The sequence below is a fragment of the Excalfactoria chinensis genome, chromosome Z (genome assembly GCF_039878825.1).
Source record: "Excalfactoria chinensis isolate bCotChi1 chromosome Z, bCotChi1.hap2, whole genome shotgun sequence".
NCBI lineage: Eukaryota > Metazoa > Chordata > Aves > Galliformes > Phasianidae > Excalfactoria > Excalfactoria chinensis.
Window position 1 is genome coordinate 52,232,462 of NC_092857.1, and position 15,415 is coordinate 52,247,876.

The following is a 15,415-nucleotide window of genomic DNA, read 5'->3' on the forward strand; positions in this document are numbered from 1 at the left end:
ATATACAACAGGTATACGTAGTCTCTCCCTGGAGAGGCTCTTGACTATAGAATTATTTTATTGTGTTTAACTCAAGGTAAAAGCCTATTATTTGCTTGTAGTATCCTTTTGATTGTCTGAGCTAGAAGAACTTCTGGTGTAAAACATTATTTTTTCATGCTTACAATGACTTTATGGCATCTTATCTTATGACTCAGTAAATTCAAGGTTAAGCTTGAGAATTCAGAATAAATATGGTCTAAATGGAACTTTGCAAATTGCATAAAATATAAATGTTTCTTTCATAAAAGCAACAATTTAACTGGCAGATCTGTTATTTATTTATAATTTGTTTAGTAGATAAATGATTTTCAATTTTAACATTGCTTAGTCATGGAGGTTTTGCTTGTAGGTACAATCTGTGGTTTGTAATTATTCTCTCTTAAAGCACATCTGGAGATAAGTGTCTTTGCCAGACATAAACTTGTCAAGCATGAGAATTAATCACAAAAAACTATTACTGAAGCATTTTCAAATTGGGAAATGCTTTTTTCCCTTACCATCTTTGTTTTTTAAAGCTTTTAAGAAGAAAGAGATATGAGTCTGGGAAGGAAGTAAAGGAGAGGAATTTCTGTGCTGATGTCTGACTTAATGTTTTTCCTGTTATCAGTCTCTCTAATTGACTGAAGAAATATGAACAAGTATTTTAAAGTTGAATACACAGCATCTTACTCCATTGTTTGGTCTTCCCCTAACTGGTCAGTGTTAGAGTCCCATTCTAAACTCCTTGTGATACATAGGAGAGGTCACTCAGAAAGAAAGGAATAGAGGCAAGCTTCTTTCAGTTTTCCTTGCAAAATTGAGAGGTGATGTATCTCTGCTGAAATTTGACATAAGCACTCCTGCTATACCTTTGTTAGTTCACACCGCAAAAGCAAAGGAACGTGGAAGTGTTGTCTGCTGTCTGTATGAAGTGCTGGCAGACCAACAATATTTCTGCCTGCTCAGATATATTATGGAATCACAGAATCATAGAATGTCTTGGGCTGGAGGGGACCATAAAGACCACCCAATTTCAGCTCCCTGCTTTGGCAGGGCTGCCACCCACCAGATCAGGCTGCTTAGGGCCCCATCCAACCTGGCCTTGAATACCCCAGGGATGGGGCACCCACAGCATCTCTGGGTGGCCTGTCCTAATATCTGACCTAAATCTCTCCTCTTTCAGTTTAAAACTGTGAGCTATGTGTTCTATATAGTATGAATTCACTGTAGTCCAGCATATGGAAAACGGGTAAAGTTATCAGAGAAAATTATTACGTTACTTAGTTTTCATTTCTAGGAGATACTTTCCAGTGATATGTTTCAGAACAGGATAAGAAAACTACTAAGGATCCTGAGCCGGGCTTCTAAAAATAGAATCTGCATTTCTGTAATGTAAAAACAGATCTATGATATTTTGCAACCAAGTTTGTCCATTAATTTCTGTTACAGCTTGCTTTGCAGGGTCAATAATCAGGAAATGTTTGAGTCCTTTGTCAATCCCTTTATTTTAAGTGTGAGCTGGAAAATGGATTTGCTGGCCACATCTGTAGAGCACAAGATATTCCACAGAACTGACTTAATTTTATGTTTTCTAACATGGTATGGATAATCCCTGATCTTTTCATTAGGTATTTCATCTGTGCTGCCCAGAAGTTGGGATTTGGCCTGAATAAGTTAGTTCTATCGCTATCAGAATTCTTTGTAAGGGATAAATTAACCCAGAACTCCAATTCATAAAAACATTTTCTCTTTTGCCCAGGTGAAATGGAAATTCCAGACTCAAATGACCCCTTAGGCCATGTGGATGGACTTGAGAGACCCATTCCTACTCCTAAAGGTAAAATTAAGTTCCATTTTCCTCCCAAATAGAATCATTCTTTTTTAAGCAACATCAAAATTGTGTTGTTGTATGTTAATTTGCCTGTGTATACACACCTGTAAGAAAGGCAGTCTTGTGTGACTTTGTTGTTCTAAGCAAGGATAGTGAAATCTGCAGAAATTAATTTTAAGTTGTTTTTAAGACTTGCACTGAGAGAATATATAAATCACTCAAACAAATATTGGTTTTATTACCTTCCTGCCCTATTGTCCATCAGTGCCATGAAGCCACTATCCATCATATTTTGAAAGGTCTTGGAAGTGTGGTGAAGTTCGTGCTGAGTGGAAAAGGAGAAACATAACCCCCATTTTCAAGGTGGGCAAAAAAAAAGATCTAAGGAGCTACAAGCCAGTCACTCTCACTTCTGTGCCTGGCAAGATCATGTAGCAGATCCCCCTGAAGGCACATGGAAAATAAAGACAAGGTGATTGGTGGTAACCAGCATGACTTCATCAAGGGCAAGTCATGCCTGACAAACTTGGTGGCCTTTTATGATGGAGTTGTTGTGTCAGTGGATAAAGGAAGAGAAAGTGACATTATCTACCTGGACATGTGCAAAGCATTTGACACTGTTCTACATGACATCCTGGTCACCAAATCAGAGAAAAATGGATTTGATGGATGGACCACTTGCTGGATAAAGAATTGGCTGGATGGTCGCATTCAGAGAGTTCTGGTCAATGGCTCCATGTCCAAGTGAAGACATGTGGTGTTACTCAGTGGGACCAGAATTATTTAACATCATTGTAATGGACAGTGGGATCAAAGGTTTTCAGATGACAACCAAGCTGAGTGTTGCAGTTGACACTCTAGAAGGCAAGGGATGCCACCAGAGGGACCTGGAAAGGCTGTACAGGCGGGTCCATGAAGTTCAACAAGACAAAGTGCAACATCCTGCACCTGGGTTGGGATAATTTCAAGCACAGATACATGTTGGGAGGAGAATGGCTTGAGAGCAGCCCAGAGGGGAAGGATTTGGGGGTTATTGATTAATAAGATTCAAGATAAGCTGGTAATGTGTGCTTGAAGTCCAGAAGGCCAAACGTATCTTGAATTGCATCCAGAGAAGTGTGAGCAGCAAGTCACAGACTCACACAGAAACACAGACCTTGAAAGATCATGCAGTCCAATCCCTCTGCTGTAGCAGGAACACCTAGATCAGGTCACGCAGGTGACCTGAAAGGAAAGCTACAGAAAAGAAGGGGATAGACTCTTTAGCATGGTCTGTGGCAATAGAACAAGAGGAAATGGCTTCAAGCTCAAGGAGGGTAGATTTAAGCTAAATATAAAGGAAAAGTCTTTTCCAGTGAGGGTAGTGGGGCAGTGGAAAAGGTTACCTAGTATTGTGGTTGATGCCCCATCCCTAGAAACTTTTGAGGCTTGAAAGAAAGGAGGCCCTAGGCAACCTGAACTGGCTGTAGTGTCCCTATTCCTTGCAGGGGAGTTGGACTAGATGACACTCAGATGTCCGTTCCAACTCTAAGGATTCTATGATTCTGTGTTTCTGTTCTTTGATTAATGAAGATGTTAAACAGGACTGGTTCTAGCATTGACTTCCCAAGTACTTCACTGGTGACTAGTCTCCTACTAGACTTCATGCCACTCATCACCACTCTCTGGACTCAGTTATAAGAACAGTTCTTGATCTACCTCACTGTCTACTCATCCAGCCCATACATCTACAGTTTATCTATGATGATCTTACAAGACACAGTGTCAGAGGCCTTATTGAATACCAGAAATAAACACTGTTCTCTTCTCATCTACCAGCATAATCTTATCATAGAAGTTTGTCAAGCTGGCCAAGCATTACTTCCCCTTAGCAAATCCACGATGCTTTCTTGTGATGATTTTCATTTATTTCTTGTGACTGGAAAATATTTTCCAGGATTAGCTACTCCATCACATTCCTGGAAACTGAAGTGAGCCTGACTCAACCATAGTTCTCTTGGTCTTTCTTCATCCTTCCTTAAAGGAAGGAGTGACATTTGCTTTTTCATCTGGTGTTCAGAAACTGATCTCACAGTGACATCTGCCGTCATCCCATCAGGTCTCATGGACTTATGTATGTCCAGGTTGCTTTAGTATTCCCCAGTCTGAATCTGATCCTCTTCCACCAAGAAGTTGAACAGAAGGCTAGAATCTGCCTCTTTCTTGTTCTAGTCTTTCAAGTTAGTCTCTGATTTTTAAAGGCAGGTCTTGGTGGTAAACTCTGAATCAGAGAAGATGTTCAGTACTTAGGCCTTTTCACTGTCCTGTTCATCTGCCATCTTGTTCAGCAGTCTTTTTTTTTTGCCACCAACATACTTACAGAAGCCCTTCTCACTGTTCTTTTTCTAAATATAGGCCAATCATTTTGCATAGAAAAAAAGACAGATATTCTTGTAAGCAAACTACTTTCTCCCTTAGCATTAGCAGTTTCAGCAAGGTGAGAACCTGTTGAAATCTGCAAAGCTTTGAAGTCCTGGCCAGATGTTCTTCTCAGAATTTATTCAGAATGCTTACATTTTAAAAATACAGTTGCTGCTGTCATAGCTATCCCATGTGAAATGATGTTTTTTATTCTGCTTCATCTGAAATTTGAATTTATCTTGACTGTGCTTATTAGAATTTTTTTTTTTCAGAAACTTCTGTTAATCTTCCATTAATTCATATTCTTAATTGGGTAGAAAAATGGCATTTAGTTTTAGTTTTGCATTTTCTAATCATGTTCCTGCAGATATCCCATATCTCATCCATGTTGAACACTCTCTTTCTCTGATTTATGAGGAAGACTCAGTAGACTTTTCTTATAAATGTTTTTCTGCTTGTTGAAGCTCCCAAATTTATTTAGAGGATTAAACTTTGTCTTCCATTACTGAAATAAATTTCCATATTTCTTCCTGTTAGCAACACTGCATACTTCACACTCAAGTATCCACTACTTTTGATGAGAAAAAGTCCATGTTAACCTTCAGTTGCAACAGCCAAACTTGTTTACCTAGTAATTTAGTTCCATTCTTTTGTTCTCTTTTTGTTTGTTTGTTTGTTTGTTTTTGTTTTGTTTTCCCTGAATTTGTAAGGGTGTAGACATAAAGGAAAATGTTTCTTTCATGTGACATTACTTGGTTAAATTCTTGCCCCAGAAGGAGTTACATTTCCTTATTTTAATTTAATTTTTTTTTTCTAAGGCCATAGGCAATACCTGTCTGAGGAAGTAATTAATCACATCTCAAATGTTTCTGCATCATAAGGATTTTGTATTTCCTTCACAAAAAGAGAGAGAGAGGGAGGAATAGAGGGAGACCCTTGTTCATATATGACTCATTGGTATGGATTCAGTTGCTAGTTTCCAGCATGCCTGGTCTGGAAATGGCTTCATTTTATTCTTCTTTCATTTTCTGTGGCTGCAGAATTCTCTAAATAAGCAAAAATCAAACTTTTTGTTCTATTACTAACCCTTATGCTTCTCTGTCATAGCAACATAGTTTCTATTAAAAAAAAAGAAAAAATCATTTCAGATTTATTTCAGAGTTTCTGTGCACTGTGAGCAGAGTAGAAAGAATCTTTCAGGCTTTGTACAACATTACAGAAAATCTCTCTGAAAATGAGACTCAGCAGTATCAGTTAGATCTGAGAGTACTGGAGCAATTCACTTTAATGAGTAAGGGCAGCTTTGCAGCAACGGAGATACTGAGTGAGGTGAGCTACTCCAGGAGACAAGATGCCTCAAATCTGTGGTCTTTACCCTGCTTTCTGCACAAGTCTGTCTGGGAACTTGTTTTGAGGCATTTACCTATATGGTAAATCCCAGCTATGATTGACTATCTTGGTTACCTTGATTTTGACATAGAGCAACATATCAGGAATTACTCATATATATTCTGAAAGTATATCAGTTGTATATTTTCCATATACAACCGATGACCCTCCAGACAGTCTATAACCACCCTGCACTGCCTTATGACCTGACAGTCATTTAGGAGCACCTAAATGGCTGGTAGCCAACAGATGGAGAAGCTGCCTCTTCAGTTTCCTCTGAGGGTTCAGAAAGCAAGAATACAACACTGTTCTACCAAGTAGGATAGGACAGCTGGGATAGGTAAGAAGCCTGGGTTACAACCCAGCATGAGAAAATACTGCTCAAAAATAGGTTTTCTTCTGCAAAAAAGAGAGTGTAATCCTACTAGTTTTAAGTATGGGGGACAATGTTGAAATTGTAGAAATATTTCAGTGGCAATTTCCAGTTCATCACTGAATTGGCTGCAATTTGTTCCAAATTACTTCTGAAGTATCTAGCTACTTGCCTAAAAATCTATGTTACACAAATCATTTTATTTTACATGTTTATGGCTGCATTTTTTGTATATTGAGATTATATAGATTAAGGAAAATAGAGTGCAAATAATGAGATTAAATTGGGCTGAAAAGGTAACAATTCATCTGAAAACATACAGCAGTGTACAGTTCATTGTAGTCTCCTTAATTACTCATGTATTTTGGGAGAGATGCCAACATCCCTTACATTTCCTAACCTGACTCTAACATACTGCAATGATTTGCTCGTCTTTGTGCTGTCATTATAGGGCAAACAACTGAGAAGACTGTTTTGTATTTAGAAAAAAGATCAGGAGTCTTAGGCTTCTCCATCCCCTTCAGCTAAGACTTACTTTTCAGTGTTTTCCAGTCCTGATCTATGTGTGGAAGGAACCACTTTACTGCATTCCAGCCATTTACTGAGGTGTGATGGTGCAATATACATCCCCTAAACTCTTTTAGTGATATTGCTGTATACATCTCTGGAAAGAAATTCTCTATATTTCAGCAACTTTCATATTTGTTTTCTCTCAGTATTCTGATATTATATAAACCAAGAACATTCTGCAACTGTTCTATATTATTCATAGATTACCTGTCAGTTCTGTGAATACTTTACATTTATTACTGTATTCACAATGCAGTAATTTGGAGAGTGGTGTCATGAACATTAGCTGACAGTGTGCCCAGGTGGCCGAGGGGAGCAGTGCCATCCTGGCCTCAATTAGAAAGGTAATCATCCCTTTTCACTGGTGAGGCTGCACCTCAAATAGTGTGTTCAGTTTTGGGCCCCTCACTACAAGAAAGACATTGAGACCTTGGAACATATCCAGAGAAGGGCAATGAATCTGGTGAGGGGTTTGGAGCACAAGTCCTAATGAGGAGTGGCTGAGGGACCTGAGACCTCACTGCATTCTACAACTTGTGATGAGGAAGAGTTTGGCCTCTTCTCCCAGGCAACAAACAGGACCTGAGAAAATGGTCATAAGTTACACCAGGGGAGACTTAGTTTAGATATAAGAAAAAACTTCTTCTCTCAGAGAGTGGTCAGGCACTGGAATGGCTGCCCAGGGAGCTGATGGAGTTGCCATTCCTGGCAGTATACAAGAGGCGTCTGGGTGATGAGCCACAAAATATGGTTTAGAAGCTTAGTGGGTAGTAATGGTGATGGGAGGACAGTTGGAGTAGATGATCTTGTAGGTCCTTTCCAACCTTGTGATTATGTGATTCTATGATTTGGAAAATAATGTTGGTAGTACTTTTCTGTGTCATGAGACTTAATTTGATTGAGAATTTCTGAAGTAAGAAGTTACAAATTATTGGTAATTGCTACTCATAGAGATGATCATGAAGCTGGTTGGTAATGCATGATTGTTTTTTAAATCTATACAGGGAGAAGGAACAATGCAATTAGCAAAAAATAGAACTCCCATCAAAATTTGCTAAGCCAGAACCTGATCCACAATAGTTAAAGATATTTAGTAGTGGTTTTTAGAACCAACTTCAAAATCCACAGCTAAGATCTTAAACTAACAGAAGCAGAATGACCATTTTGTGTTGTCTTTATGACAAGCATAGCACATATGGTTTGAGACAAGATAACAACTTTGACACTGAAGTGCCAGAACAGTGTAAATAAAATTTATAGAAACAGCGTGCATGTGGGGTCTCTGTGATGACTGTACCCTTTCATTCTCTATGTTTTCAGCATAATGTTTGTTCTTGTTCATCTGACAATGATTTGACATCCTTATCAAATGCGGGAAAAGGTTCTTGCCAAAATGTGCAAAGTAGTCCTGTCATCTAAACATTGTTTTGCTGGGGGATTCTGCCTGATATGGTTCTATCGAATTTATTTCTTTTTAAAATATGAAGGACTGGCAACCAAATGAAGGCATTTCAAAATATGAGTTTTCTAGCATTCATGCCAGTTGTTTCCCTAAGTTACTTTATTCGCAGGGTACATACGGTACGATAGTACAACACGATATGTAGATTAAATTGTATTGTATTCTCCTAGCTTCTTGGCAGAACAGTTTTTACTCTGTTCAAGCAAGATAACTAGTACCAATAGTTGTACATAATGTTAGAAATGATTGCACAAGATAATTTTAGAGTATCGTTACCTACAGCAATGCAGAAATATCAGTTAGATGTCTTTTCCCTTTGAAGTACTTCAAACATTCTGTTAGCCAAGCCAAAAATCACTGAGAGTAAAGGAAGACTTCTGAATTTCCAGAGCCTTGGTACAAATAATGCTATATAAAAAATTAGTTTTTGTGTAACACAGGAATTTGCTAGCCGTTCTACTCTCATTTTTGAAAAAATGCTCTTTGAATATCCATATTTCAAAGGAATTTTTTTTTTGTATTATGACATCTACAACTTTCATAATGCTTTTTGCACATAGCAAACCCAAAACATTTGTATAAGTTTTTTCTTTATTTCGTCACTATCTTAGTATTTTTAAAACAGACTAATAATTGTTCAAATTCTTAAAATCTCTAGTTGTCTGCTACAGAACACAAAATACTGGATGCAAGTTGTGTAGAGTACATGTCTGAGTGCCTTCACGTTTAATTTTCCTCACCCTCCGTATTTGAGTACATGTTTACTTAGAGAGCTACACTGAAAAGGGTTGTTTTTCCTATTGTTGAGGCCGTTTTAGCCTGGGGACTAGCTCGTTTTTTTTCTGAAACCGTTGCATCAAACTGGCATCCAACAGTGTTTGTGGTGTTCCATACATCACAAAAAGCATTAGAATTGGCTGCCTGCTCAGTCACTTCAGATTCTTTAGTTACAAATGCCAGACTTCAGCATCATTTTTCAAAGAGAAAATGAAGCTAGAACACAGCATGCTATTAAAGAGACTGACAGAGGCAGTAGGTAGGTGTTGCTCTAATGCTCCCAAGCTTCTCCACAGAACTTTGAAGAAAACGTAATTGCTTCGAAGCTCAGTAGGTTAAAATATTTATTACTTGATAATAATAGCAGGATAATTTAAAACACTGCACAAAATTTAATTGGAAGGAGCAATAGTGAGCTAAATCCAAATTTTGATCATTAGGAGGTAGATTCAGTTACACTGACTTCAGGGGAAGTGCATCCAATCATGATGAATTTGAATTAGTCTATAAATCTTTAGCATTGCTTTTGGTGGTAATAGTTTTGTTCTAATAATTAGCTGCATCTCATACATGAATTTATATGAAATATTTTGTGTTGCTTAAGTTATGTATCAGATTGCGTCCTCCAATAATTCCAGTTTAATTGGAATAAGAGCATGGTTTGGTACTGACTTAGTCTTGAATTAGCAACAATTCTTGATCCTAATAATTAAATCTACTGCCTGTTTTCAGCTGAATTAATTTAAATGTAATATACATAACTTTTTTGAGAAGAAGACTCAACTCAGGTTAAGTCAGGAAAAGTGATATAGTGATAAAAGTGTAAGCAAGCTATAAGCTGGCCATCAACATAAAAGCTGATCATAGCATAAGAATGTTGCAGACTTTTCGTATCCCTGTGTATTAGGAACAAAAAGTGTAGGAAAGAAGGAGAACCACACTCACTGAGCTGTTCATTTACAGTGCCTCCGCTGGCTCTATCATTGCAGAAAGCATCCTTTTTGCCTCTTTTACTTCTTAGTAATCAGGAGTGACTCCAGGCTAAGAAACTGTATGCCAATACTAGCTACATCTCAGAACCTTCTCCTTCACTTCCTTTGTGTGCATATATTCAGCCACCTGTGTGGGCATTGAGCTGTTTCTTGAGTTGATGCTCTCGTGGCCTTGTGTTGTTGTCTCCAGTCTTCTTCCACCCAACAGCAAACTACCATTGGCATGACTGGATGTCATTGCACTTTCACAGTTCTGCTGTGCTGCTGTTTTTGTGGGTTGTTTTTTTTTTTTCTAGAATTAGAATAATTTTTTGCTCACTCACTTTTCCATTTCTTTTCACATATTTATTCTTCTGTCTTGCTATTGACTACGTCAGTTCTTTTTTGAATGTATTTCAAGTTAGTGCAAACTGACTTCTTTTGAACATTTTTAAAATTACTGCAAATTGCTTTCTTGTCTTCCTGCACACATACCCTCCCTCAATTGTGCTGTCTGAAAATAGACTGCTACAGGTTATATACAGGTATATGAAAAACTGTCCAAAATTGCATTCTTTAAATAAAGAACTAAAAATGAAACAGCAATGGAAAATCATTTTCTGCTTTGTGAGGGATCACACAGTCTCGTTTATAGAAATGCTTATGCATGTGGGTTGTTGGCTTAAGTAATAATTTTAGTAAGTTTTTTTCAATTACCTGTAACGGGCAGGGTAATTTGTTGTAAGACAGGAGGTAATTTGTTTTCATCTTACCTGCTAGAATATAGTTCTAATAACTCTAACTGCAGTTGTAGACTGTAAACCAGGGGAAATTATAGGAAAGAATTTGCAGAAAAAAATCTCCTCTGCCCCCCTTTTTTAAAGGATAGCTTAATATAAATATACTTCGTGTTCTATCAAAATCTCTTAGAGATCACTAAAGAGTACAAGGCTAACAGCAGGGAAAATTAATGTAAGATCACATACAGAAAGAAAACAGTATTGATAAGGAAAAAGATAACAAAATATTTTTCCTTTAAATCTGCAGTGTTGTGTAGAGATTAGAAATATATCTGGACTTTACTGTGTACTGACATACTACATTCACACTTGTCTATATTGTACTTTCATATTGTATTCTCTAGAGCAGGATTTATTTAGTAGAAAACAGTGTAATACTCAGTAAAACACAATTTTCCAGGAAAATTTCGCTTTCTCAACTTAGATTAGATTTTTTCTACTGTCATTTGCTCTTCTTTCCAATGCTACAACTATCTATTACAGGAAAATTGATTTTCGTGTCATCTTAAAAGTAAATAAAAACAGAGCATCCATTTTGTTTGAAAGTTGACCATTGCATTCTAGTATTAGATTCCTAGAGAGTAATGCGCTATCTCCTAATTAAAGAACTGCAAAATTTTGTTACTCAATAGGAAAAAGCACATGTGAACATGTATCTAAGTTAATTTTTGTTTAGATTCAGTTTACATACTTACAAAGTGCAGTATGAAGTGCATCTAATGCAGCATCTAGATAGTATAAATTCATCAAAGCAAACATGAACGTGACAAATACTTTCCTGATATGTTTTGACATTCCCATTATTATTACAGAGGAATTAAATTCTCTCAAGCTTTCAGTGTCTGATATGCATCAGCTGTAGGACCAAATTCAATTTAAAAATAATAACCTGTGGAACTTATCACTGGCAAGTGTTTTTACATTGTGCTTCCATCCACTGTTCAGTTTTTTATCACTTGAAATCACTGGTGTAGCATAAAGGCTTCCTGACAAACCCTTTACTTCCAACAAATCACAAATTAGTGTCTTTATTTTTCATTTATGAAACTTAAAACCATGAAACCTGATTACTTAATATACATACAGTTCTTTCCTTGTCCATTTTAGTGCTATTCTGGGACTTGATATTAAAAAAATAGCAGGTTATAATCAGTTAAAAATACAGCCTCAAAATAGGTGAAAGAAGATAGAATTGTAATGGTATTATTTCATGCTTTACCTTCTATTCTTTATACTTAACTGCAGAGAAGCTTGAAGTCAATTAGAAAATACAATTTGGATGTACACCTAGAACGGTGAATTGTGTGGTGTGGTTTTGGGACTTGTTTTTTAGTATATACTTGAAATGAAACTGCAACTCTTGCTCATAAAAACATGCCTTTATCCAAGCCCAAGCAAAGTTTTGACTTTTCTGACCTTTTGCCCTTTCAGGTTACTTTCTGACCTTTTTGGAACCAGTAAACAATATCACCATAGTCCAGGGGCAGACAGCAATCCTCCACTGCAAGGTAGCAGGAAATCCATCTCCAAATGTCAGATGGCTAAAAAACGATGCTCCTGTGGTTCAGGAGCCAAGGCGTATCATCATAAGAAAAACAGATTATGGTTCACGTCTGAGAATCCAGGATCTTGACACAACTGACACAGGATACTACCAGTGTGTGGCTTCTAATGGGATGAAGACGATAACAGCAACAGGAGTGTTGTTTGTGAGGCTTGGTGAGTTCCTGGCTTTTGTAATTGCTTAGACTTCAATATGGGCTGGGTATTAGCTTTTCCAATAGCATAACAAGAAATAAATTTGATGTTTTAAGAACTGTCCATGTGAAAGGGAGTAAATAAGGCCACTGCCAAGTACCTTTTCCCCAGCACAGAAGCTAGTGAGTTGAATTCGATACTCATTTACCAGTAATAAAAGGAAGAAAATACAGATGGAAAAATCTTTAAATTTCTATTGAGGAAAAAACAGGTGGTGTTCAGTAGTGCTAAGCCCATCCTTGTGATATACCATGTTTATACTGCTCCATGAATTCTTGCCTTAAATTCTGCTCTTTGAGAGGTAAAGGTACACTACCTATTAAGAAGTACTTGCATTGGCTGTTGGAGAATTGATCATTCCATCCAGAAGCAAAAGTTTTATTTCTTTTTCTTGTGTTTCTAATGACATGACACAATTGCCTAAAATTTCCTCTGATTTTATAATGATAATGACTACTCAACAGTTTGTTTATAGTGATTCATTAAGCACTGGCTATCTGACCTTGTTCTCAGCGTGACAAAGGTTAGGTGCATAACTTTGTTCAACCATAAACTGATAGGAATGCTCAGGTGGGGCTTAGTAAAGTGTAGGTGATGTGTCTAGATAACACATTGTCCTTTTAACAGCCTGTGTTTTTATGGCAGTAGATATTTTCCAACAGAAATAAAGTTCACACGGGTTGTTGCCTGAATGGACAGAAGATTCATGTGATTTTTATTTGTGGTTTTGAAAATAGCAGCATGTAATTATGTATGGGAACCTAGAGGCTTTTGTTTGAATCTTGAGGCTAACTTTCCTTGAAGATACAGTTTGCTATTGACTTTTTTTAAGCAGCTTCCTTGAGCCAAATTTGCAAGCAATGTTTGTTTGTTTTATACTTACAGGTCCAACAAACAGCCCAAATCACAATCTTCAGTAAGTACATGTTGGAAAATTGCTTAATGTACTCTGACCAATTTTATTCTGTAAGAATTTGTTTCATAAACTCAGTAAATACTGCCTTTGACCACAGTGCATTTGCTAAAAATATCCAGTATGACTGAAAACTCACAGATGACTGAAGAGTTCTGATTAGGATAGCATTAAGTTTCTGTGAGTCTGAGTTTGATCAAATGTTACTGAGAAATTTCTGTTTGCTTACTTCATATTTTGGACAATCAGAATACCACAGAGTCATGATGTTTGAACACTATTTACAGGGCAAGTATAGGCTGGATGAGTGGTTAAAAATGAATGGATAATGTGCTTAAGTTGCTGCAGTTGTAAATCTACCCATGTCATACTGTTAATAGCTTGAAAAGTCAGATAAAACAGGATTGAAATCTTTTCTTTGAACGATTGAGTAACCTCTATTTGTTAGGTGTCATATTGACTTTAGTGGTGACTTGGTGATTTTTCATAGCTATTTCAGCTTGCTTGCAGATGCAGTCATAAAGATTAAGATAGATCAGCCTGGTGCTTGCTTTATGTATTAGTTTTAAATTCAGTAACACGTACTGTGTAGTTTTTTTAGATAGGTTCTGCAGCCTATCAATTAATGACATGAGAAATGCAGCATGAGACCTTTTCTGTGTTAATTGCATGAAGTTACCATTGGTGTTGGAGTAAAGCAGCTTTGTAAAGACATGTGGATGTTTTTCAGGCGTACATTGCTTATCAGTGTTTGTGAATACTGAAGTGCCAATGACTTGGGTAGCAATACCACATGGCTGCAGTAGTCTGACTGCTATTCCATTTACTTCAGATCTCGATCAATCAGTTGCTTTATGTATATGAAAATAATACTACATTCTTTTATATAAGCATAGTATGTGCAAATGAATTCAGATAATTTTCACAAGGTTTCATATTTTTCTTAAAATTGATTGCTCTTGTGGATTAAAAACAGCTGTTCAAAACTGCATTCCGAAAAAATGCAATTATTTTTCTACTAACTGAAATTCTATTTAAGATTATACACAGTTTACTTCAGAAAACTGTTTTACAATTGCTCTACAAAGGAAAATTAGTGAGATGTCAGGAAACTGTCTGATCTTTTACAAGATGGAAAGGCAATGACTGAGACAAGTGCTAGTAAACTAAAATACACATACTGAAGCACTGAACTTAAGTTCAAAGAACACTGTTCTCAAATACATCTGAAGAGTACTGAGATCTAAGAACAAGGTGAAATGCTGGGATCTAGGTTTTACATTAGTTAATATCATATTGTTAGAGAAATAATTCATCTTATTTCTTTTGTTTTCCCGAGTATCTACCAGCATCTTCTCCTGCAGTAAACATTAGATCATGGCTACTCTACAAGTAACATAGTTTTTTAATAATAAAGAGGTGACAGTGAAAAAAATAAGTGTTACACAGATTTCTTAATTACACATCCACTAAAAGTGGAAGAGAATTAATACTTCTTAGGTATTAAAGGTACCTTTCATTCCTACTTTATTTTTGATCAATTATTATTAATTTGTACGGGTTTTGAATGATACATTAAGGCAAATAAATAGCCTTAAAAAATCCTATTATTTGGGAAAAACAATGAATATTATATGAATTTGGTACTAGTTTGGGATTATGAAAACTCTGAACTGGTCCTGAAATAATGGCATCAGTGTTGAACCTTGAAGCAGTAGATAGCCATCTTGTTTTTGGGCCTACCATTGGAAGTAAGACAAAAAGTGTGGTGCTGGTAGATATTTTGAACGTGCACTAAGCAGAAGATAGAGCTGAAGCTTTGAGAATTGAGAAGCTTGGAGGTTGAGAGAGAAGTCTTGAGGGAATTAGAATATGAAGTGTAGAGGTGTGCAGTGATGGTAGGTTTTTTCCTCATTGTTTAACTTCTATTTAAATCTTGTTGCACCTTTCTACTTAACCAGTTTCTGTACAACTTTCCAAATTTAATATCCTGCCTTCTTACATTACTTTTCTTTCTGTTTTCTCTTCCTATGCCTTATAGTTGTTCCCATGTTCCTCTGTTCTGCAAATAAAACTCCGCAATTTGGCAGTGCTATTTTTTTTTTTTTTTTTTTTTTTTCCACTGAATATTCTGTTTAAAATTGTGCAGG

At 36.6% G+C, this 15,415-nt stretch overlaps 1 protein-coding gene across 1 annotated transcript in view; it reads left to right on the plus strand.

The window, feature by feature from the left end:
* ROR2 (receptor tyrosine kinase like orphan receptor 2) overlaps positions 1-15,415 on the plus strand; it is a 145,723-nt gene that overhangs the window by 100,397 nt on the left and 29,911 nt on the right. The window contains exons 2-4 of the mRNA XM_072359836.1: positions 1,781-1,858; positions 12,026-12,313; positions 13,238-13,268. Of these exons, the coding sequence (XP_072215937.1) occupies positions 1,781-1,858; positions 12,026-12,313; positions 13,238-13,268 (397 nt within the window). The remainder of the gene's footprint in view (positions 1-1,780; positions 1,859-12,025; positions 12,314-13,237; positions 13,269-15,415) is intronic.